At 38.4% G+C, this 26,719-nt stretch overlaps 1 protein-coding gene across 1 annotated transcript in view; it reads left to right on the top strand.

The window, feature by feature from the left end:
- Positions 1–4,940: 4,940 nt before the first annotated feature.
- Positions 4,941–26,719, top strand: part of LOC592049 (tyrosine-protein phosphatase non-receptor type 23) — a 31,368-nt gene continuing 9,589 nt past the window's right edge. The window contains exons 1-16 of the mRNA XM_030973733.1: positions 4,941–5,064; positions 7,969–8,043; positions 8,595–8,707; positions 13,242–13,368; positions 14,296–14,427; positions 15,083–15,298; positions 16,334–16,438; positions 17,325–17,463; positions 18,099–18,279; positions 18,661–18,803; positions 19,361–19,452; positions 20,028–20,229; positions 20,661–20,821; positions 21,593–21,744; positions 22,417–22,604; positions 23,034–26,545. Coding sequence (XP_030829593.1) covers positions 4,978–5,064; positions 7,969–8,043; positions 8,595–8,707; positions 13,242–13,368; positions 14,296–14,427; positions 15,083–15,298; positions 16,334–16,438; positions 17,325–17,463; positions 18,099–18,279; positions 18,661–18,803; positions 19,361–19,452; positions 20,028–20,229; positions 20,661–20,821; positions 21,593–21,744; positions 22,417–22,604; positions 23,034–26,545 — 5,625 coding nt within the window. The 5' untranslated portion in view covers positions 4,941–4,977. The remainder of the gene's footprint in view (positions 5,065–7,968; positions 8,044–8,594; positions 8,708–13,241; positions 13,369–14,295; positions 14,428–15,082; positions 15,299–16,333; positions 16,439–17,324; positions 17,464–18,098; positions 18,280–18,660; positions 18,804–19,360; positions 19,453–20,027; positions 20,230–20,660; positions 20,822–21,592; positions 21,745–22,416; positions 22,605–23,033; positions 26,546–26,719) is intronic.

Raw genomic sequence — 26,719 nt, 5'->3', positions numbered from 1 at the left:
GAGGTGGGCGAAAAAAAAAGAAGAAAAAAAAAAAATATATATATATATATAGGCCTAATGGCAGTAGGTCATACGCTCACCTTCCCGTCCGTCATTGCAACTTCTATTCCTATTCATCAATTGCATAGTCTATTTCTAACCAAAGATATTGTTAAATCCACAAAAATCCGTAAAGACACAACTACATTAACCATTGTTGGCCTTTTTTCCAAAGATTAGATGCCCCTTTTTGCACACATTGGTGCGCAGATAAACAAACAATTAACTGTATTTCTATATCACATATTATCGGAAATACAGTTCCTGTATCATATGCCCCTTTAGGAATAGACAATGATAAAGGAGTAATAGAAAGATTAAAGGAGCATAGCATGCATATACATCCAATTATAAACACCAACTAAACCATTATAACAATATACAGTAAATGCATAAATGGTCCTGTCTATTTTAAGAAAGAAAAAAAATAGAAGGTTTGAGAGTGATAGACAGAGATAGAGGGGAGGGGGGGGGGTCAGATATGTACTAGAGTATTTCATACATCCGACAGTCTCGAGTGACCTTCTATACTTAAATCATGTTGTGAATAATATGAATAACAATACCTAATGAATTTTGATTAAAATGATGGACAAAGCAAAAACATATTTATGAACAGTTATTTAAAACACAGAGACAAACAGAGGCTGCATCAAGCAATGGTCATGCGGGATATAATGCGAAGATGCATTTTATTCCTAATTGATATTCGGATATTATGCAAAATCACATGAACAAACAAAATATGGCTTTCATGATGAAACAAAGAAATACTAGAACTTACCTTGAAAAAATAATACTATATCAGCGCCTCTACAGGTGTCAAATCCTATACGCATCATAAATATTATGAGAAAATTCAATAAAACAGAGCTTCGATGATCAGATGTTATAGATTTGAAGAATACAAAAATATAATATTTGAAAGAAAAACGCAATTGCTGGTTGAAATATTCATATATCAATGCGACGGAGGAACGAAGAAAAGACTGTGAGGCATTGAAGAATGAAATGCTGTATTTATACCATACCATAACCGACAGATATTATGCTGAAAGGCCTATATACAGGTAGTCTGACTCGACAGACCCCTTTTCTCCCATCTCCCCCTCCCCCTCTCCCGCTCCCTCCCCTCTCCCCCTCTCTCCCTCTCATATTTTAATTAATCTTTATCTTTTTTCGCCCTCTCTTGGTTTATCGTTATCTCTTTAAATTTATATCTCGACCACCCCCCCCCCCGCATCTCTCTCAATTTTGCACACCCTACCTCAAATTATCTTTCAGTGTTTCTACCCCATAAGATAGAGAGGGAGAGGGGGTTATGGAGAGAGAGAGAGAGAGAGAGAGAGAGAGAGTGTGTGTGAGAGAGAGAGAGAGAGAGAGAGAGAGAGAGAGTGAGAGAGGGGAGAAATGGGAGAGGAAACGAAAATTATAACCTTTATCAATGATTATTATGCATAAAATATGATAAATTAAAAGTGAACTTTTTGAAAATATCAAAGAGGGGGTTGAGATTGTGACTTTTCTAAAGTCTCTTTCACTACTTACTAATGGTTCAAGTAGGCTACTTAGATGGTTGATGTATCTTGTTGAGATTATTGCCAGGACCAGGGCATCAGCAGCCGAATATTCCGACGACAACCACGATAAAGACACCTTGCTTACGCCCTTCGACGATCCTAAGACTGAATTGCAAAACAACAAGTGCGCTCCTCAATAACATAAAGGGGTTTTCAATACAGACTACATGCAGTATCACAATAGCGGGGATTCCCTGTACATGTTGTAACTACCGGGGAAGTTCCGCCGGATGATTCGATTTCTTGAAGAGATTGAAAGGTCGATGATCAACAATAATTATCAAATGATTAATATACTTGATCTGTAACGTTTTAATTATAAATTGTGTTACTTTGATTATCATGATTATACCTGTCTTGCATCTTTCTTCTGAATACACTAAATATACTTAAATCCATATTGTTTCAAAGATGAAATGATTATAAAGATATATGCAGAGGACAACTAATATTCATACAAAACTCTTCATGAGAATATTCTTTAAGGAGTGACCTAATATACTCGAAGACGAAGTAATCTATTTTCATGACAATTTCTAGTCCAAAATTACCCAGGTTTGACTGTGCCCTGCCCCCCCCCCCCCTTGATCAACCGAGTGGTTACCAGCTTCGGTTTAATGTTTTTTTTTTTCCTTCTCATAACCATTATTATAATCATAGTATTCAAAAAGTTGATTGTGATTTACCAATAAATAGGCCTACCAAAGCCCAACTGTTTCTCCAGCATTGTTATCAAATAATTTGTATTTCACATTCGGCGAATAAATGAAAATGAATGTCTTGCCAAAGAGCAACTGGTGGTTAAATGTTCTTGTCCATACAAAAGTCAGGCAGAAAAATCATGTGTCATTTAAATCTTTTTCAATGTTGTGGTCAGTGTTTGATCAAAATTTAATTATACACTTAAGAGCAGTGTTGTTTATGGTGATGCAAAACTAAGGGGAACTTTCATTATGGGGGCACCATGCAGTCTTAGTTTGTGAAAAAGGGCAAATTAATACTGGGCCACCGTGAGGGTGTGGGAGGGCACCCCGGTGTCTTCTTTTTGTTCTTACTCCTACCCCTCCCCCCCCCCCTCTGTCTATTAATTTAGTTTTCTCTCTGTTCCCTTTACCCCATTCGATTGGGCGGTATGCTTCCAAGTGCCACCTACGCCAATGCATAAGGGTGTTTCAAAATATTGTATTACCATTGTAATTTCTGGCTCTGCTTTCTGAGCGAAGTATTCCGGCAAGCCTATGATTGAAGAGGCACTCTCGTATTTTGCATGGTTGCAAAAAGCACTTTAAATATTATCAATATAATAAAGATTTTTTTTTTTAAATATTTTTTTTAAGGCCGGGGGTCGTGAAAAACCATGACTAGACGATCAATGCAATAATGAATATACTTAAAAATAGGTGAATATGTCATCCGGCTATCCTGATAAAGTTATAATATGAAAATAACAAAAATAAATAAATAATAATAATAATAATGATAATAGTAATAATGATAATGATAACATTACTGATAATGATAATAACAACTCGTCATAACTATCATCATCCTGCGGTTGATATTTCCCTACCCTCGATATTTCATAACAAGAACTATTATTGCGCAATACTTTCGCTGCGACAGGAGGGACATTATGGGTATTGCGCAATAGCTAAGCAGCATCAACAAGAAATGAAAAGTAATTTCAATCAGATTCGATAACTATTACAGGACAAAATTCATGTTCCCACTTGTTCCTATAGTAGCAATTTCATATTGTCAATTGCGTGCCATAATCTACTGAAGAAGAGAAAAATAAAACATACATGGTAAATAGTATAGCGTGCACTAATGCACTATCATGACAATACACAAAAAGAAAATCATATATCTTATAACAATAGGGAAACGTCAGTTGTTAATGCTATGCTGCCACCCAGTATACGTCGCGCTCAGGGTTGGGGAATTCCAACGTGACGTCATATAAAAGAAATGGAGAGGAAGAAAGATTAACCAACACGTACACAGTTAATTTATGTAGCACTAACCATAAGGCCATGTAAAATTGATTACATGTTGATCGTCCGGATTTTTTGAAAAAGAGGAGGAGGGTGTACCATGTTATTTGATATTTGATATTTCAAAATGGCCGCTCAAAATGGCCGCTCGGTACATTTTCCCTGACAGTCGAGGCTATTTTTTTTCAAGATGGCCGCCGACAATTTTTTTTTTTTTTTAATCAGAAATAGAGCCATTTTAGCAGTGTTTTTCATGTGTTTTTTCTTTCAAAAAAAAAAAAAAAAAAAAAAAAAATTCAAAAAAAAAAAAATTTCAAAAAAAAAAAAAAATAACAAATAACAAAAAATAGGAGGCGGCCCCCAAAAAGGAAGCGGGCGGGGACGATCAACATGAAATCAATTTTACATGGCCTAATGGCTAAAGCCTCATAATTATGATCAATGATTAGGTAGCTACTCTCTCAGGGGTGCCAAGGCGGGAGAAGGGGTGGAAGGTTGAAGAGGGGAGGGGTGGAAATTGACTGCCTTGATGAGATAGTGTAATATATACTATTCGAGATATGCGGTTGGGGGATGGGGAGGGGCTGATACCACTCCCCAGAATATCACATTATTATTTATAAATTTTAGAATCAAATCGTACTATGTATTATAATTAATAATATCTGCTAACCAACCATCCCATTGTCAACCTATAAGGTTGCCTTAACCCGAATATAGTGTAATTTTGAAAATTATCGGAGTGGAGGCACCCTCTAGCCAACGCCAAAATACTGCGTCTTCCAAAAAGACATGGTAGATATGTTATTCGGACTAAGGAACATTTTTAGACACAAACAATAAGGAATTATTTTGAACTAATTATTCGCCGGAGGGGGGGGGGGGGGGGGGGGGGGGGGCTACCATCCGATTCTACACTGATGCCAACCACCTTCAAAGGGCACGGCCATAATGTGTTTAGTTCATGTCATTAGAATGATAATGGAGACTTTTCAATGTCTTAGCGTTCATGAATGTTAATGTGTCCATGAATTTTTGAGGGAACTTTTCTGTTTCATAATAGTTTCTGGAAAGGTTTAATGCACTTTCTTTTGGAGCAATAAACCACCAATATATACATAAAAGATGGGTTTGGATAAGGGAGGTGAGGTTATAGTTTGAAGAAAATGCCAATCAATGAGTTTCTTCAATTATATAGATTTTCCAATCCTAATCCCTATCTTCAGAAAGAGAAATAAAAGAAGAAAAAAATAATTGTCATGAACTCGTGAATATTAGGTCACCGACAAATTTGGAATCATGACATCATAGGACGAGAGGTGGCGTCCTTCAATTCCAACACATCGACAACAACATTAAAAATGGAGGCTATTCCTCGGATGTTGATGCTCAGTGTTGAGCTAAAAGAAAGTGCCGAAAGAGTTGAATTCGGCCATGAAATTAAACAGGTGAGTTTACTGTTTTATAACGAAGTGATTAAGTATAATATCGTGCTTGATGGAGTGGTAACGAATTATTTTTGTGACAGGAAACTTTAAGTTTTGGCTTTTGCGAGTGGGATGGGAGTGTTCTGCCAGATTCGTGTACGAACGCAGTGTGAGTGCCAGTGCATACAAAATCGCATAGGCCTAGAGGCTAGACCCTACATTATCAATCATGTCAGGCCAAAACTCAAAAGCTAGGAATAGGATAAGGGCTCGGCCTCCATATCATACAAGGGAGATTAGTTTTGTCTCGTCAAATGTGTGGACTAGGGCGTGAGGATGTAATTTTAGGCAATGTTGACTCGTGAATAAGAATACTGAATAGGCCTAGATCTAGTCAGGGAAACTTTAAAGATTTCACTTGACAGAGATTGAAAATGCATTTATCAATTTCAAAGTCACAATCACAACACTCACTCACATGATCCCTTTTTTCTTCTTTTTCTTCCCCTATGACCAGGTAGGGTCTAGTGTTTTTTTTCTTGCCCTCTAATTCAATCTTCTCTTTTTATATTTTCTTATGTTATTCATGTAATTTATGTCCATCCAATTTATTGCAGATCTAATATCACCCCCCCCCCCCATTTTTTTTTTTGGAGGGGGGGGGGGCATGGGTTTATCCTTTCAACTTCTATCAAGTATCTATAATTCTCTTTATTAGAATAATTAAGTTATTCTTTCATTTCCTCTTTCTGTCATTCCAGATAGATATGTTAATATTTGTTTGTATACTTCTGTGACCTCTTCATTCTATCTTTTGATTTATTCTTTGTTTCATTCCCTTCACCTCTGAATCTGTTTATATATTCTGTCATGTTATTCTTTTTTTTCTATCCTTCTTTTTCTACAGGTATGTAGAAATAATAATATGTTTTTTTGTGTGTGTTTTGTCCCTGTCCTGTTCACTTTGAAATTCTCCATTCTCATCCTTCAATTATTCTTTTTTTTCCCTTTCAATCTTTCTTTTCCTTTCAATCTTTCTTTTATGTTATTCTGTTTTTCAGTTTTTCATTTGCTCCTTCTTCAGTCGTCTCTTTTGCTCTTCTTTTTTTTAATCTTTCATTTCCATTGACTTTTTATTTCTTTCATCTTCACTTGTTATCTTCTACATGCATGTTATTTTAGACTGAATAATATAAAAAACTAGATGGAACTTCGACTGCGCGCAGTCGAAAATGATGCCTCCTTCATAGAGCAATTTCACAAACCAAAACAGAATAAATTTTTCAAATTCAAGTTTAATTGTAATCCATTAACAGGTTCTCAGAATATTGTGATTACAAGCAATTTCTCATATACATATATGACCCTTTGATCTTTGACCTCATGACCCTAAAATCTACTCAGTTCATTGGCTCTGCAAGATGTCCCGAGTTAAATAGTAATCCATCTGTCAGTTCTAATGATAATATGATCACAAGCTATTTTTGCATAAATAATGAGACACATGACCTTTGACCTTGACCTCATGACCCCAAAATCTAATCAGTTCATCAGCTCTGCAAGTAACATACATGACCTAAGTTTGGCAGGAATCCATCAATCGGTTCTTGAGATAACGCGATCACGAGCTGTTTTTGCATACATAATGTGCGCTGTGACCTTTGACCTCGTGACCCCAAAATCTAATCAGTTCATCGGCTCTGCAAGTAACATACATGACCTAAGTTTGGCAGGAATCCATCAATCGGTTCTTGAGATATCGCGATCACGAGCTGTTTTTGCATACATAATGAGCCCTGTGACCTTTGACCTTTGACCTCGTGACCCCAAAATCTAATCAGTTCATTGGCTATGCAAGATACATACATGACCAAAGTTTGGCAGGAATCCATTAATCGGTTCTTCAGATAACGCGATCACGAGCTGTTTTTGCATACATAACGAGCCCTGTGACCTTTGACCTTTGACCTCGTGACCCCAAAATCTAAACAGTTCATCGGCTCTGCAAGATACATACATGACCAAAGTTTGGCAGGAATCCATCAATTGGTTCTTCAGATAACGCGATCACGAGAACGGGACGTACGTACAGACGTACGTACAGACGTACGGACGGACGGACGGACGGACGGACGGACGGACGGACAACCAGAAAACATAATGCCTCCGGCTACTTCGTAACGGAGGCATAAAAATCATGATTAAAAAAAGACTAGAAGGGTGTCAAAACCTAGTGGCCTCTCCTTTTTTTGTGGGAGGGCTGGTGGGATTCCTGAAGTCAACTATGAAATATCTGTATCACGACCACGTACAGTACATGTACCACTGCAAGCTTTGTTTCATTTGCAAAAATGAGGTCAAGGTGTATCACTAGTACATAACTCTTAAATTACAAACAAGACGAAAGATGGGGAATATTAAAGCCAAGTTTAACTTTTCAAATGGGCTCAAACAAATGTTGCTGTGGTCATGAGGATGACTGATGAACATGCTCCTTTTGAGCAAATTTTTTGCTCAGACAAAATTGTACGACTTAGCCCAGCCTTTTTCAACCAAGGTGCTGCAAGATACTATCTCTAGGGGTGCCGCGAGAGAATGTTAGTGTTTATATATTTAAAAAATCATTATTTTGAAATAATATAGATTTGTGAAAAACAAAATAACATTTTACCACGCTCATTCACTTCATGAGCTTGCAACATTTAGAAACAGGATAATTCTGCATCAAATTGACCGCACATAATGATTTTTGTATTAATTCTATATTTTATCTAGTGAGTTGAATATAAAGTTTAATATTTATCATATTAAAAGTGTTGTTATTACATGTATCTGGTTTGCAAAAAAATCCCTTTGTGTACATGTACGTCAAGTAAAAGCCAACTTATCCAAACTCATTGAAATGTTTTCTTTGTCTTTTATTAGCACATATCTCAGCATTACATGGAAGATGCTGCCAAATACAATGAACAAATCAGACAGCTGGACCAATTTCGAACTGTGAGTATCAAGCCACAAAGATTGAGGATCATGGAAAGATGATGTGAAATAAAAAATTACCTGCTACAGCTCTTTCAAACCCCCTCCTTAATTTTTCATATCAATTTTATGATCCGAATTATCATTTATGGCTTAAACGGCATAAAGTCTTCATTTATCAACGTTCACTGTGCTGCTAACCTTTACATTTACATACCAGTATCCCGACATTAATTTTTTTTTCTCACTCTTTTTTCACCTTTCAAAGTAGTATCAAAACCTTGCCATGTATAAAAGAACATGCTTATTATTCACTCAATTTATGTGTACTTTTGAAGATAATTATTTTTCACTTTTAAGATTTGGGGAAACAGGACTACTGAATTCAAATATCAAATTGGATTGGATGAATAAAGCTACTGTTAGTAATCTATCCTCACTATCATCCTCTCTTTCTCTCTTGTGTTTCTTTCTCTGTTTTCTGAGCATGTTTCTTCCAAGTCATGTAGTTCTCGTACCATATCTTTTGGCTTTTATAACTAGAAAATGTTTTGTCTCTTCCCTATGAACAGAATGCTTGTAATGTGACAAGAGATTTCAATGGCATCAGTACACTCAAGAAATACTATGGCCAGCTTCATCTACTTTCCAGCCGATTCCCAGCAGATCTCTTTACATTCTCATGGTAAAAGTCAAGATCCTTTCATGTCTCTTCATATTTTATAACAACAATAATAATGATACTCAGCTTTTACATGTATATAGCGCAAATTACAAGTCTCTGACCGCTTCTAAACTAGAAGATTAGTACCCCGGCTTTAGCTGTGCTGCCATTATTGCGCTCTAGCATTTCAAGGAATTAACTCCTGCCCAGGTACCCATTTTCATCACCTGGGTTGAGTGTGGCAAATGTAGATCAATGTCTTGCCAAAGGACATTACTAGTGCCGCTGCAGGAATTACATTAAGTGCATGTGTATTTACAGTGCTCAGATATTAGGGTTAGTTTTTTAGTTCTGATATTTCAGATCGTGAACTAGTACCACAAAAAACATTTCTCATTGAATAGATATAATTTTGTTTTCTTACTGGATGTTGGACACTATGAGGTCAAGTATTTTCTTATCTCTTGATATTCAATCATGTGTATAGTATTTACAGTGCTCAGATATTAGGGTTAGTTTTTTAGTTCTGATATTTCAGATCATGAACTAGTACCACAAAAAACATTTCTCATTGAATAGATATAATTTTGTTGTCTTACTGAATGTTGAACACTATGAGGTCAAGTGCTTTTCTTATCTCTTGATATTCAATCATTATGTGTACATGTACATGTATGTGTATTTGCAGTGCTCAGATATTAGGGGTAGTTTTTTTAGTTCTGATATTTCAGATAGTGAACTAGTAACAACAAAAAACATTTCTCATTGAATAAATATAATTTTGTTTTCTTACTGGAAGTTGGACACTAGGAGGAAATGATGTATGATCCCCCCAAAAGACAAATAAAAGTAGACAAGTTATGTAATATAATTTTAGCTGATTGATGAGTATAGAAATACATATGTGAAGTAGTGCTGTAGCCGAACCGCCGAACCGAACGGAAGTTCGCCGAACATGGCACTTCCGAACCGAACCGAACCGAACCGAACGCAAAGGCCTGGTTCAGATGTTCGGCAGAAAATGTAAACGTTTTTGCAAGCTAATAAACTTGTCATTTTGTACCTAATTTTCATGTCATGATTGCTCATTTTATTTTAACTTTTTTCCCATTTTCCACCTTTTTGATTTATGCCTATCCAGTGGTGAGCGCGACTTCACTGGTGCCATTTAAATCCCATATCCTGACCACGCTACGTCGCGATCACAAGCCATAAACAAGAATACATGTGCGTGATCAAAACAACTTCAGCTCAAACCCATTCAACAAAAAATTAATATTTTAATTGTAACAATATCGTACAAATTTTACAATATAAATAAAAAAATAAAAATATATTATAGTATGGTATTTATTTATTCAGGAAAAATAGGGATTTTATATTTTTCCTCTTGAAAATAAAAAAATTATAAAAAACAGTTATTGACGGGCCTGAATCTCTATTTTAGATGGCAGCTTTCATGACTCTAAAATTAGACAACAACCGTCTCGGAAAATCTTTAAAAAATATAATTTATTGACAAATTGAAAACATGATTCTTTTAAAATTGAAAATAAAACACGATTCAAGACGGAAATACAAATGTAAGTAGTATTTTTCTTCACAAATGATTACGTTTAGAGCAGTTTTTTAATGTGAAATTCGTGCTGGTCGGGAGCATTGTACAGACGTCCTCCGTGCAGGCCGGGCGGCCCGCCCAGTGCCGACCGCCGTGGCTATAACGCTGCTTGCTATTATATTACCGAGCCCCAAACCGAACCAAGTTCGGGTGAAAAATTGCCGAACTCTGCTGAACCGAACTGAACACGAACATACATGTAGCGTCCAACTTACAGCACTAATGTGAAGTGTGGTGATGTGATTTTCAGGAATGTTTACATGACTGCATCTATGCTTACTGTGGACTATGAAGAATGACGTACACTTATGGTTTCTCTCAGAATTAATTACTTGAACTCAAGTTTACAATTAAATGTGGTTTTGTGGTTGTCAAGCAGTTGATCAAAATCTGATCTCTAAGTGGTAATAGTTTAAAGGAGACAAGTAGAGAGAGTGTATAGTGTATATATTTTCCCAAATTCAACCATATTTGTATGACTGTAGTTGTGTGAATTGTATTTATTAACCCATTAACTATTGAATTCTCTAATTCTCATAGGCTTGGTACAGGGAACACTCAGTTCCGGTAGTTATTGGGTTAATTGCCTTCTGTACATGTTTTACTAGATAAGGGAAAACTAACTGGACAGTTAAGGGGTCACAGTTAATAATAATAATAACAATATTTATAAAGCGCAACATATCCATCTCTAGGGATGCTCAAGGCGCATACAAATAATTTAAATTAATATTCAACATACTTAAGATTAAAGAAATATTAAATGTTAACTTGCATTAGATCATACAACTTCATGGTGCCAAGGTACATACAATGTGGCACAGTGCGATTGTTTGTTTTGCATGCATTGTATAAAAAGAACATTGAAATTTAACAATATGCATTGAGCATCAGGTGAGTTTTAAGCCCAGTTTTGAAAGTAGAGAGAGTGTTGGCCGTCTGAATAGAGAAAGGTAACTTATTCCACAAAGAAGGAGCTGCTGATGCAAATGCTCTATCCCCCCAATTTCTTTTGGTACGTATTTCTTTAAGTCTAATATTATGTGATGAACGTAAACCAAAACGACCTGCAGAGTGGGGTGATAAAAGGGATGAAATATATTCTGGAGCTAGATCATTTAGTGCACGATAGGTTAAGAGTAGAATTTTATAGATCACACGCTGTTGAACAGGGAGCCAGTGCAGAGATTTCAAGATAGGAGTGATATGTGATGATTTACTGGTGTTAGTTACAAGGCGAGCAGCAGCATTCTGAACTTTTTGCAATCGGTTAATTTGGTTGGCGGGTAGTCGAAAGAGTAATGAATTGCAATTATCAAGGTGCGAAGTAATAAAAGCATGTACTAACTGTTGGGTGGATTGAGGTGAGAGATATTGCCTAATTGCACGGATATTACGTAGATTACAATTGGCCAGTTTAACACAATTTGAAATATGGGTTTCGAGTGACATGGCAGAATCAAATATTACACCAAGATTCCTAGCTTGATGTACAGGAGATACAGGGGCAGAACCAACTTGAACATGAGAAACTTTAATTTTACTGAGCTGTCTACTGTTGCCAAGCAAAATGAATTCTGTTTTTGCATCATTTAGTTTTAAGCGACTCTCAATCATCCAGTTCCTTACATCAGCTATACAGTTTTCAATTTTCTTCACATTTTCATCTATTTCTTTCTGGACAGGTTTGCAAATAAAATAAAGCTGTACATGTAAGTCATCTGCATACATATGATAATTGACACTGTGTTTCTGAACAATATGCTGTATGGGCAGAGTATAAACATTGAACAATTGCGGACCGAGAACAGATCCTTGGGGAACTGAAAAATCTAAACTAACTGAAGCAGAGGTAGCATCACGGATACAAACTTCTTGTGATCTACTAGAAAGATATGACATAAACCACTTTAATACTATACCATTGAGACCTATTTCCTTTAATCTCTTTAGCAAAATGCAATGATCAATGGTATCAAAAGCACTGCTGAAATCAAGCAGTACTAAACCAGAGACATTTCCATTATCCATACCAATTAATATCCTTGTTTGATCCATTTCAAATGTAACTGATTGATGTCATTAGCAAACATGTCCTTTCAAAAGTAAACTTTCTGTTGGTTCTTGACTATGATTGTAGTACTACAAATGTATGCTTTTCCACTGTTGCTAGAAAAGGAAATTTTAATTTTCTGTATACACCTGTAGTACTGAACAGTGCAAAGCAGGTGATTGCATTACAGGGATCATGGTAAAGCCTTCCTGTATCGATTATCATGTAGGAAGTCCAATTCAAATAATATAATCTCCCTTTCAACTTGTGTTGATGTAGTTGCGTTGCTTGCGAGGCAACACACTCATGATATGGCACAATCCTTGCTTGGTGACTAATAGTCTTTAACACCTGGGATAGGAATTGCATGAAGTGTTCCTGGGAGAGGGGAAGAGAGAGGACCGGGGGTGGGGGGGGGGGAGGGTCTGAAGGGGGAGAGTCAAAGAGTGAGAGGAAGAGAGAGAGAGAGAGAGAGAGAGAGGGGGGGGCTGGAAGGGAGAGAGTCAAAGAGTAAGAGGGGGGGGGGGGAGAGAGAAGGGGGGAGGACTGGAAGAGACATTCCAAAGAGTAAACGGGAGAGACAGAGGGAGAGAGAGGGGGGGGGGGTGGTTGGACTTGTGAACATTGGAAAATTTAAAAGAAAGCAAAGGTGGGAAAGATTGTTAATTTCTCCTGTTGTTTTTAAGTTGATAACATTTGTTTGATTATCTTATGAATATGTTTAACTTCTCACAATGATCTTCTTATTTTCCTTTTGCTGTCAAATATTAAATTAAAAAAAAAATGTTTTTGATTTTAGAATACTATACAAATTCACCAACTTTAAGATTACCGGTATATAAAAATTTAAAAGTCCTTTTTTTCCTGCCGCCTTTGAACTGTAGGATTGATACATTTGATGAGGAACCATACACACATACTGACATCCTCTTTGAGCAGTCATGCATCCTGTTCAACCTCGGGACCCTGCATTCCATCCTAGGAGCAATCGAGTCACGTGCTTCAGAAGAGGTTAGTTATTTATCAACAAGCTGATAATATTCATCCTTAAAGGCATTGTTTAACAATGCTAAATCTGAGATGCATGGCCCTACATGTTATCAGTGTCTGTGATATGGTGTAATATTGAAGCCCTAAAAAAATGGCGCTTCAAAATGATTAGGAAGTGCCTTAAAAAAGCAAGAAATCTTTGAGTGACTGGTTTTATTATACTCATTTTCCCCAATAGACTGCAGTGTCATAAAAACTGTTAGGAAAACGAATTTTAAAATTTTGATTACCAATCATAAATATCTTGATAATCAGACAGGCGATTGGCTTGTAATAGTCATGGGGTTCCTGACTGACCTAGAGGTGTATAATTATCATTGCACCACAAGCTAAATCAAGGATTTTGTTTCAGAATCTGAGACATACTTACCCAATCCCTTTAACCTTCATTGATCTATTCTAATCTACACCCAGTTACATTTGACTCGATGATAACAATAATCTTTCAATAAAAGGCCTTGACCTATAATCTTTGAAAAGATTGTAATATTTACACTTGTACTGCCAATATCTGACAAATATGTCTGTTTATCATGCAGGAAGATAAAAGCTATTTTATGGCTTATTGTAATAAATATGATGATTTACATGCAGAATGTTCTTTACATATTTAATAGATAACTGTATGTGTTGTAAATGTTGTTTGTTTATAAATGCCATGAATCTAAGAACAGTAATTATATCTTGGCATATGAATGGTCTATTCAGGCAACTTCTAGAATGGGTTCAATTTTAAGCAAGTTGTATTCATACATTTAATTCATATGTTCCTGCAAGTTAATCATAAAGGTATTTTTTTAATACAGATGTGCGGACATGTAAATGTTGATAAGATGATAGTGATCATTCTTTTGACTGGTGACCATCTCTTTTACCTTCCATGTACAGGAGATGAAGGTGGCATGCACCCACTTTCAGTGTGCAGCAGGAGCTTTCACCTATCTCAAAGATAACTTTCAGTGTGACATGAGTCCTGATATCTCCTTTGAGCTGATGAACATGTACATCAACACAATGCTGGTGAGTGAACCAAAGCCATAAGAGATGGACAATAGAATGTATCTTGTCCCCAGTATGTATGTCTTACTCAATTCAGGTCCTCACTACTCTGTGTGTGTAGGTGAGTGGTTGATGTGTGGTTGGATGGGAAAATGGCAACTTCAATGTAGATAGTTTCTTACATACTCAGGGATTTACCATTCTGAACTTTGTATATAATGTTCAGCTGTTCAAATCATCTAAATATTTTGTAACAATTACTGTCCTTGATATTTGATTGAAGAGATTACTATGTTTAACAAAAAGAGATTACTGGCATGGACATCTGCATAGCTAATCACTATGCCCAGGATAGAAGTGGTTGGAACATCAGCATCAATAGGGTCACAAAGCGTCAGTCTTCACTCCTAGGACGACGACGACGATGACAATATTTAATATTTAAGGCTAACTACCATACAATGATGATCTTGTGTCATAAAAATCATGATATGTTTAATGAAATAAGCAAATTTTTAATCTGATACAAATCTTCTTGTAACTACTAAAAATACACTTCAAAAGGTTTGGAAATTGGATACACATTCCCTATACACCGTACCATTCAATTTTGGAAAGCCGCTCCTCACACTCCATTCCTTCACCCTCACCCCCAAACTATCTTCATCCCACCCAGGGTCAAGCCCAGGAGTGCCTGCTGGAGAAGTCGATGCAGGACAACCGTAAGAGTTCCCTGGTGGCACGCATCAGCATGCAGGTGGTGGAGTACTACCGGCAGGCTCTGAAGGGCCTGGAGGACTCCAACATCAGCAGTCTGATGGGCTCCAGGAGGAACAAGTGGTGGAAGAAGACCCTGCAGATCAAGGCCCATCACTTCACAAGCATTGCTTACGTGAGTCTTGATAAGTAGCTTAAAGCCTCACTGTACTACTTGTAGCTACTTGCGCCCTCTATATAGCAAACAATGCCTAAGCGGTACCTGTTGGTCCCCCATGATCCCCTTTTCTTATGTTAACTGAGAGCTGATTTGATGAGATAACCACTTGTCAGTGGCCTTGAAGGGAGGTCTAATCCCTCTTGGCCAAACTAGTGCAGACAGGCTTTAAACTTAGAGATAAAGATGAGGTCTTGGCATGCGATTACATTGTAAAAAAACAAAAAACTGTCTGGAAGCAATTGGGATAGGTTGATTATGTCAGCATAAGTATTGGTGTACACTTTGAGGGTCTGGAATCATCTGAGAGACGAGAAATTGACTCAGCTTTGTTGAAAGTCAAATGCACTGCCCACATTCATGTTGCATGAAATTCGGTCCATTTCAGCATTTTCTTGTCATATTTTGAATATTAGGACATTTGAAAAGTTATTCTTGTCAGGAGACTTTTTGTATGTAGTATAGTCATCTGACATAAAAGGAATGAGAAAAGTTCTCCAATAAAATGTTCACATTACCAGAACTCATGCTTCTCCTTGATGCTGCTCTCAAAAAGTATGTAAAGCCTAGCCAAAAGTGCAACATAGGACCAAATTTGTTTTTAAAGATTATGGCATATTTATTTGCATATGCAACTACATTTATTACAAGTGGAAGAGGATACAGATCACAGACAAAGTGAACACCAAGAAGGTGAAAAAGAAGATACAAAATTCAGAATGAAAGGGAGAGAAAAGGATAGGAAAACTGAAAAGGGAATGATCGAGAGGATTGCACCCGCTTACACCAAGAAGAAGCTTAAGTCAGACCTGCTTAAGCGACCACCTGTATAGAAGATCACCTGCCTATAAAAATAAACATAAACTATAAACATTTCTTGTGTCCCTTGAGCGGTTTTTATATACAGGTTTCACTGTATGTCTACCGAATCAGTGAAATTGAATAAGAGTGTAAATTTACTACTGTTGTATTCATGATGTGGTTTGTTGATAGATGTTCATGAGCAATCAAGCAGAAGAACAACAGAAGTTTGGCGAGAGGCTTGCATACCTGACCTATGCACAGACCAAACACAATGAAGCTGTCAAAATGAGCAAGGTAAGTTGGGTTTAAAAGTATAGACCAGTTCTGGTCATTTTGCATTGTGAAAGAAACGTTGTGGAATCGACCAGAAAAGGTTGATCATCTAGCATAAGTATTGGTGTGTACTGCAAGGTTCCGGAATCATCAAAATGATAAGAAATTTGGCCCAGTCTTGGTAAAGTTACAGGCACTGTACACAGAAAGATGTACATGGGACTTTGTGATATCTATCCAGTCTGGATAGATATAATAATTTACCAAATCAATTAGTTGGTGGTTTCCCGGCAAAATTTGTATCATCATGTATTAGTCATAACATATTCTTTCACATGATTGGTGATAAGAGGTTCCATTTCGTTTTTTGAGAGGGGGGCATTTCCAAAACTGGTCTATACCTTTAATATGATTTTAAAATCTCCCTGAGGGTGTGGGAGGAGAGGGGCAAGGAGGGAATAGGAGGAAGAAGACGAGGAGGTTGGGTGGCATGTAGAGAGAGGGTAGTTTCTCTGACCTATGCACTGACCAAACATAATGAAACTTAAGATGAGTAAAGCAAATCAAGTTTACTTTTCTATACAATTTCACTAGGGGAGGGGGTAGCTTATGAGGGAGAAAGAGAACAAAAGTTAAATAGATAGATAGAGCGAAATAAAGTTAGCTATTGGATTGGAGAGTAAAGGGTATCAAGACAGACAACATATACAAAATATAGAGATAGTGTCTGGTATGAGAAAGCGGAATCCGAAAGTTGATTACAATGTGCAATATAAAGTAAGGGTTTTCAGGATGAGCTGGTTTTATTTGATTGAACACACACATAGAATGGTAGATGTAAATGAGAATGTTCCGTTTGTGGTAATGAGAGATGCTGTGAGAGATTCATCCATTATTTCTTTGTCAGGGTCAACCAGAAAGCATTACCGAGGCCCTCAACTTTGCCAAGGACGTGGTGATTGGAAAGTTCCAGTCTGCCAAGAAAGACAATGAATTTGTTTACCATGACAGTGTGCCTTCTTTTGAGAGCCTGCCTGAAATCAAAGGTAAAGAGATGAAGTTATTTTGAGTACCAGCAAAAATCATTTTTTAATCAATACATCCACCAAAAAATACATGATATGAATATGTTATATTTCAAATCTAGAAGACTGCATGATGCTTCCTAGTGTATCATTATTACAGAAAGTTCATCAACAAGAGAATTGTGTAATTATGCATATATTTCAAAGTTTATAGTTGAGAAGATAGTTTGGTAGATAACCTGCCCCCACCCCTCTCTCTCCCTCTCTTTCCCCACACCATTTGAAGTGCCTATTCCCAAAAGAAATAATTTATGAAGGAGACAATAATATTATATCACTTAAGTTTGAAACAATTTGTTATTAGTAAAAACCCTACTTGTGCCTTGTGTGGCAACCTGCCCAATAATTCAAGTGATAAACAATTTGGTTTGGACTATTACGTTCTACATTTTACAGCTGTTTGAACTGTGAAGTTTTTATCCATGGGAGATAATCTATATCCCACTTACATGTATCAATAAAATTTAAAAAAATTGTATATCTAATATTCACTCTTGAAAGTTCAGTTAACATAACAGGTACATGTACTTGTCCAAAAATGTGGTGACCCACAACGGCTTAACATTTCTGTTGTCACTATTATTGTCGTAAAATAGGTGCATCGTTAGTTAAAGCTCTCACATTCCAGCCATACGATGAAGCAGTAGCAGGACATGATATCTTCAGAAAGCTTGTTCCAATGGAAGCTCATGAGGCATCATCCCTCTACAGCGAGGAGAAGGCAAAGTTGCTCCGGAGAGTCGTGGATAATATCGAAGACAAGAACAAGAAACTTGAGTGAGTAAATGTAGATGAGGGGAAAACAATTATTCATTACCTTTATTCATTGTGGCGTCATCCATAGTTTTATTGTTTGCACTGTTTATTGATGGGAAAGAGTACAGGTAAAATTTGATGTGTGAATCAAACATGAATGGTTTATGTTTGATTTTATTACGTGGCAGAAAAATGGAAATGACTATGCACCTTGAATATGAGTATATTAAGCATAAATGCTATAATTGAAGTGATGTTATGTGATCTTAGATGCCCAAAGGAGTTTAGTGGAATACACTGGGAATCTGGAACTGAAATGAGCAATCAATGTCCTTTATAATACATGGCATCACTGATGGTTTCATATATCTTAATTGTCTTGTTCCTGTGTGATTGATACAGTCAATATTTGGCAGCGGTTCAGCTAGAACAACTGAAGCTGCCAGGGAGTGACCCGGAAGTACTTCCACAGGTCTTACTAGAAGTGTGTGCTGCCCTCAGTGTCAAGACAGAGCCAATAAAGACGCTAGTCAGCTCCATGAAAGGTAAAACAATCTTGCGTGTAATTACATTCCTAAAAAATGCTATCTAGAATCAGTCGCAAGTACACCAACAGTAAAACCTACCATCTACCAAGATTATTGTTTTTCTCTCCATTTCTGATTGTTAGGGGTGGATCCAGGTTTGTGTGTGTACAAGGTGGAGGGCACAATTACAAAACATTTCTGACAAGCAAAAAGAATAGGAATAAGAGGAAGGGTTATTAGATTTATCAGGTGCCTTTTGGGTTAGAAAATGGAAGAGGCCACTACTTTCCTTTTGTTTGCTTTAAAGTATGGTACATTGGTTTTAAAAGAAGGGGGAGCTTGGGTCATTCGTGCCCCTTTAAATGTATTAATACTGATCAGGTTGGAAAATGTCTAGTAATGACGAATAGCAATGATATTAGTCAGAGACTAATTTTAGACTATGAATTCAACCACCACATACTCTTTAACATGGAGGGTTCAACGAAAGATTGTCCTTATTAACAATATTACACAGGGTCCCTTTAAATTGTCTCAATTTCATCTTTAATATCCTTGTGTGATTGTGTTATCAGAACTGTCTGGAGTAGTCATGGACGTGGACTCTTCCTTGAAAGAGATTGAACAACTCATTGAACAGGATGGAAAACAAGAAACAGAGTCCCAGGTAATAGATACATTCAGGAACTTCCTCATTGGAGTGACATATGATATGATTGTTTTCTTTTGTATGTAGATTTCTGTTGATATGTGAAAACTCTGTGAAAATGTTCATTTTCCTCAAGTGTTTCGATCGTCCACTATAATTTTTTTTTTTTTTAACTGAAACTGATAGCACATAGTTCTATTGTGCTCAATACCCAATGCATTAAGGAGTCATATTTCAAAAGTGTTTCAGTTGTAGTAACATATTTATAGATGTATCTTAGATATGCACGTATTAGACATTTAAACGTTCTGATCGATTCTGTGTCGTAAACCTAAAACACTAAACAGCTTAGTTGTCATTGACAATGTCCTGACATAGGTTATACATGTCCATTTTTTATCATGTACTTCTTATTTTTTATTTCAAGAATATAGACAAGCTTGTCTTATTATTTTTTATTAAGAGATATAGGTTAAGGTATTATACTTCAGCATATTAAATTGCCTACAACTCTAAAATCCTTAGACAGTTTCTTCCAAAATATAGTTTATTACTATTGATGAAGAGTACCTTCAACCGATCTGTTTTTACAGCTGGAGTTTGGGACAAAGAGTGCCAAGTCCTTGGAAGAGATGAAGAAGGATCTTACAAAGTGTAAGGAGCTCCACGCCACAGCTAGCCAGTCTAACACGGAGCTCCACAAGGCCATGCAGACACACATGGAGAACATCAAGCTCCTGGCGTCTCCAGTGGAGACCCTCCAGGCAACCCTTCCCTCTGCTAAGGGAGCCAGAAGTAAGTCTTCTAGTTAGTTATCCTGTGTGTCCCATCCTCTAGGAGATAGTTGCGGTGCTACATTTCCATGTATTATTAGTGTTTACCATTATACTGAAGAGTTGAGAGCAGCTGAGAAGTTAATAGTTATAATCATATGGTATTAACTGCCAGTTTTTATATTTCTGCCAGGTATTTAAATTTCATGAATATGTGTACTTGGCAGAAAAGCTTTAATGTTGAAAACCTCATGGGTTTTTCAGAGGTTTGTGCAATAAAGCAACTTCTACATTGTTCATTCAGAGTTTAATAATGCAGTGACTTGGATGGTCCGAAAAATTCCTTTATAACAAGTTCACTATAGACATTTAGATACATACTAGATATATACTAGATACAAAATTGATATCATTTTAAAGAGAATGTCACCATTTTTGTCATATCTATATTAGATGAAGATGATGATGAGGCAGAGAGGAAGATGCAGAAGCTGGTTACTAAGGTGGATGAGATGAAGACACAGCGGCAGACATTAGAACAGCAGCTGAGAGATCATATACGAGATGACGATGTAACAGGAGGAATCGTAACCAGGACCAAAGGAAGCATGCAGGTAACGTGACCCACAGCCACTCTTGTCTCTGTGTTGTTTATAATTCATTCGGACTTGCGACATCTTCATCTATGTTAGTAAAAAATTTGGTAAAGATAGATTAGGAATACCCACTAAGCATTTTTTTTTATAGTAAATGCAGTTATTTGCATCTAAAGGGGGTGTAGCATGTCAAATACTGGTTAATGCTATCTACGACTTCTTTTGGACAACTGCACATAAACGAATGGACTTGATTCACGGTCAGCAATCGCGACCGTTCGCGAAACAGACTGAAGTTCTCCTCACGCTTCGGTTTCATGTATGTTGCACGCACGTGAATACTGCGGTCGCAGTAGTCCTATTATAACCGATTAGCCCTTAGTCAGGCCACGGGAAAGACACATAGTCTCATTATGCTACATCCCCTTTAACCCGTCAAATGTATAAGTGTACTCAATGTCTATATTAAGTAAAGAAGAATTGCAGATCGATATTAGGTTAATGTTTCGGGCCTCAAGGAACTTCTCTGTCCATCTTACTGGCTTTTGTGGTTTCTTGTAACTAATGGGCAGTGAAGAAAAAAAAAGGGAAGAAGAAGCAAAAAAAATCAATGGAGCTCTCTTTGAATGTGCTTTATGGGAATGAGATTTTTGTTAATCTATTGGGGAGAGGCATTATTGGAGTGCTATGATTTGTTTCTGTGAGTTCTTTAGAAGCTGTCTTAAGCTCTCTCTTAACCTTAGTGGGTCGCTTCCAAATTAAATGTCCTTTTTTGATTGACTTTCACAGGAGTTCTTCCAGAATGAATTGAAGAAACATGAGACTCTGATAACCTACCTGGAGCAGAATCTTTCTGCCCAAGACAACATCCTGAAGGCTATGACTGAAGCCAATGCTTCTTATGCTGAAAGGCGGAAGATGGTCACCAATATCGGTTCAAAGTAAGTGATAATGCCCATATACTTTTACAGTAGTACCAGTAGCTTATTCTTCATTTCAAAATGAAAGTTGCATTGAAGCAGTCTCCAAAGGGAAATTACATTTTCTAGCATACCCATAGCAAAACACAAAAATCCTGAATAAGGACAGTTATTGATTCATGTTATTTGATTCATTGGTCCTATTCTCTTACAATTCTTCGCAAATTATGTTATTGTATGTTACAAGCATATATATGTACATGTACTGAATTTTGATATCAGATGCATCTTAGACAATAAATGAGGCTCTTTTGTCCATTCGTCGATTACAAAAGATCTTACAATTTTGGGACATTAGTCTTGATGATAGCGGTGGTTATTTTACCTGACAGCTAAGAAAGCAATAAATGCTGAGGGCAGTAGCGCATTGACTTGGTTTCGAAGCCGGGTCACCGGATAACGAGACCACTGCTCTACCGACTGAGCTATCGCGCCTCGATATGTCAACATTTCTTGTGTACATCATAATAATTGATGTACGAAATAGTGAAGAAGAAATGGGAGAACGATGTCATTTTGTTTACATGTTTATTTTAATGAAATTTGTAATTCCTTTCCAATAGATTATAAAACCAAAGAATTTTGTGTACGGTATTCATCTTTGTTTACTTCATCATTTCATCTCCTCCTCAGGCGTGAGGAAAAGATTGGAGAACTCATCAGCTCCTACACTGTATATGATGATCTGATAGAGAAATCTAACAAGGGCATCGGCTTCTATAAGAAACTGGAAGGAACCGTGACCAAACTACTCAACAAGACTAAAGGAGTTGCGAAGGCAAACCATGAGGAGAGACAGGAGAAAACCAGAAAGAAATATCGTAAGTCTTTCCTATCAAATTGAAATTGTTTTAGTCTAAAAGAATGCCATTGCCATGTGCATATAACGTTTACCTCTGTTTGTGTAGAATTCAATTCAAATTCAGTTCAAAGTCTATTTCCACTAATACAGTAAAACAAAATAATATCAGAGATAGATATATAGATCAGCATTTTCAAGCATTAAAAAATGATAAAAAGCATTTGTTGTTCTTAATGGAAGCATTAAAAGGTTTAAAGGCTAGATGAAAATTAGTATAATTATAAATATTCAACTGATGTCATGTGAGGAAAGAAAATTTAACATTCTTTTTCATAGAATTAATTGCACAAAAAGCTTGTCAATATCATTTATCATTGCAAACCCTGATTACAGTATATTTGAAAGGGGAAATCTAACAGCTATATTTGTTTTATCTTTTCACCTACAGCACCCCAAAGACCTGCTGCCCCTAAACCAGTCTCTTCTGTAGCTGGTTATCCAGTGCTAGGTGTGGCTGGACAAGGTCTACAGATTGGACCAACAGGACTGGTGATAGCAGGACCTCTAGGCCCCCCAGAACCTGTGCCTGTTTCTTCTGCTCCAAAAGGACCCAAACTCTCAGATTACTGGAAGCCCAAAGCAGGAAGGACAGCCCAACCTCCTGCAGCACAACCCCCACCTACTCAACCTCATGTGTTTCCAGGAATGCCTGTCTCTGCTGCACCGGCAGTGTCCATGCAAGGGCCAAGTCAGGGACCTTACTCTCAAGCAAGGATGCCAGGAGGTGGAATGCATCAGGCACCTGTAGCATTACCTGGTGCTCAACCATTACCAGGTAGTGGTGCTGTTCTACCGCCAGTTGCACCCCAGGTCAGCATGGCCCAGCCAAGGGCACCTGGACAGTATGTAAGTCAAGGCGGTCAGGGGACACGACCAGTAGCGGCAGTACCACCATCAAATGCTGGACAACCTATTCCTGCAGGACATCATCAACAAGGTTTTCCACCGTCTTCTCGGGCTATGCCTCAAGAGGTTCAAATGCCACCTCAGAACATCTCACAGGGTCCTCATGCATCTCCTGTTCACCAGAGTAGGGTTCCGCAGCACCCTGCAACATCCATGACCAGACAGGATAGTTTTTCAAGCAACTCGAGTCAAAGTCCTGTTCATGTTCCTCAACAAGTTCCTGGAGGTGCGCAAGTCCAACCTGGTCAAGCTGTTCAGGCATCTCAGATGCCATTGTCTGGTCAGCCTGGTGCCGTTCATGCCAATCCTCCAATACCAGGTCAGAATTACAACCAACATCAGGTTGGACCAAACCAGGTTGGGATGCCCGCTGGTGTTCAACAATCACCTCACCCAGCTCAGAGCATGGCTCATCATCCAGCTGCGTTTCCCTCACACCAGATCGCAAGTTCAGGACAACAAATTCCATCGTCCATACCTTCTCATTCCCAACAGCAACCCATTGCTCCTCAGTCTTTAAATAATCAGCCACCTGTGCAGCCTCCTGCATATGGCTCTGAACAACATGCCATAGCCAAGGCTGCAAGTATGGGGATGTCGACAGCATCAATGCAGCCAGGAGTACCTCCACAGGGCACTCCTCCTTCATCCTACTCTTCAGCTCACCTGCCAAGTGCAACCAACACCACTCCCAGCCACATGCCTGGTAATTCGGTTCCTAATCAGTTACCTAACCAACAACAATACATAGCACCGGGAAATATCCCACTTGCTCATGGAGGACAACCTATCCAGAATACAGCTGTTCAGCCAGGTGCGTCCGTGGTTAACAACACACAAATTGGTAATATTCAGATGCCATCTCAAGTTGGTATGCCACAGCATCAACCAAACTTACCACATGGGCAACAAGGAGGAAACTTGCAGCAACAGCAGCAACCACCCAATTCTGGAGTAAGGACAGTAGTCCCAAACATTCAAGCGGTGCAGCCATCTGCAGGAACTGGTTCATTTCCACAACAGCAAGGGAACTCTCAAATGATTAGACCTCAACAACAACAGTATCCAGAGCAACAAAGTTATCAATCATTAAAATCACAGCCACAGCCTCAGCAAACTAGCATGCAGCAGACTTATCCTCAAATAGGGAACAAAGTTCAGCCCTCTCAGCAGTATCAGACACCACCTGCTGCTCCCCATCAGCAACCACAACATTTGCAACAACAACAACAGCATCCACAACAAGGCTTTGTTTCACAACAGCCACAAGTACAACCTGGACATCAGGTTCCAACACCACATCAACAGAACGTCCCAGCACAACAGCAACAACCTAACATACAACCTGGAAATCAAGTTCCCACATCTCATCAACAGAACGTTCCAGCACAACAGCAACAACCTAACATACAACCTGGAAATCAAGTTCCATCATCTCAACAAAATCTTCAGATGCAGCAGCCACAAGCCTACCACCAAGGATACAACAAGAGTCCACAGCAGCAGATCAACCTACCATTACAACAGCCTCAAGGCTATCAACAAACACCAGGTGGTACCCCTTACCAATCCTCTCCAAGCAAACAGTGTGTGCCTTCTGGGCAACCACAAGGTGGTATGCCACCTATAGCAGGTAATTCAACTGGGCAACAGGTACCCAGTTCCATACCACAGCAAGTTACTGTAAGACCTGGATCGTATCAACAAATACCGCAGCAGTCTCATCAGCAGCCACAACAAAATCTACAACAACCAGGAGTGCAACAACAGCAAATTAACCACCAGCAGTATCCTGCACAAGGGCAGCAATATCCTGCCCAGCAGCAGCAACATCCTCCACAGCAGCAGCAACGACCTACACAACATCATCAACATCCTGCACACCAACAACAACCTGCACACCAACAACATCCTCCTAAACAGCAGCAACAACCTGTACCACAGCAGAAACATCCCCAACCGCAGCAATTTTCTGCACAGCAGCAGCAGCAACATCTTTCCCAGCAGCAGCAGCAACATCTTCCCCAGCAGCAGCAGCAACATCCTCCCCAGCAGCAGCAGCAACATCCTCCCCAGCAGCAGCAACATCCTCCACACCAGCCACAATATCCTCCCCAGCAGCAACAGCATCCTCCCCAACAGCCACAATATCCTCCACAACAGCAGCAGCAGCAACAACAACAAACTTTTCCTCAGCAGCAACCAATGCCTCAGTATCAGCAGAGTCAACAGCACATGCAGCAACCTCCGCCCCCAGCACCCAACTCCAATATTGTGTCTCAGTCCAATATCAGACCACAATTCCAACAAAATCCTCCTCAAATGCAGCAACCGTTGCGACCGATAAGTTCTGTACAACAGATAACACAGAAACAGAGCTTCGAGCAACAAAGACTACCACAACCAGTGTTGCAGCCAATGAAAGCCAGTGCTAAGCCTGCAACCGATCTTCTATCAACTAGCCCTGACAGGCAAAATCAGCCTCTGAATGATGTTCTTGCACCGCATAGTGTTGCAGCAAAAGCAGAGGTTCAACCAGAAGCTACACAACCTGCTGCAGATCCAAACTCAAATGTCTCTGTTCTTGCCAGCATAGAAGTGCAGCCAAATAGCATTCCACAAAGTCAGCAACTGCCCTCTCAGATTTCCAACTCAAGCCATGCCACAGTTCCTTCAACTTCATCCACCACAGACATGTTGGCAGCATTGAAGCTCCAACCAGCTCTTTCAAGCCCTCCTATCATCGCTGCCACACGGCCATCTACAACGAGCAACCTTCAGCAACCACCACAACGAACACCATCAAAGCCACAAGAATCATCAGCGGCAACGCAATCAACAACTTTAGCCACGTTACCTGGAGATAAGAACTCTTACGTTGATAAGGAATCCCTGGAGAAGTTTGTGGAGGAGGTGGAGAGACTGGACATGTACGTAGAGGGATTGAATCGTAAGATGCTGAGTGGTCCTACAGTCATTGAAAGATTGTGGAAGGTGAGACAGTGACTTATTTTGTGCGTCACATAAATAGTAACCCCATCATCCTGACCATTCTTATATAGCAGACAGACTTAACTCCTATATTTAACAAATTAAGCTAAAAATACAAGAACCCCGGTTTTCTTTCTTTTCTTCTTATTCGTAATTTTTTGTTTTGTTACTCCCTTA

Source organism: Strongylocentrotus purpuratus, unplaced genomic scaffold (genome assembly GCF_000002235.5).
Source record: "Strongylocentrotus purpuratus isolate Spur 01 unplaced genomic scaffold, Spur_5.0 spur5_scaffold_7, whole genome shotgun sequence".
NCBI lineage: Eukaryota > Metazoa > Echinodermata > Echinoidea > Camarodonta > Strongylocentrotidae > Strongylocentrotus > Strongylocentrotus purpuratus.
This window is presented reverse-complemented; position numbering and strand designations above follow the sequence as displayed.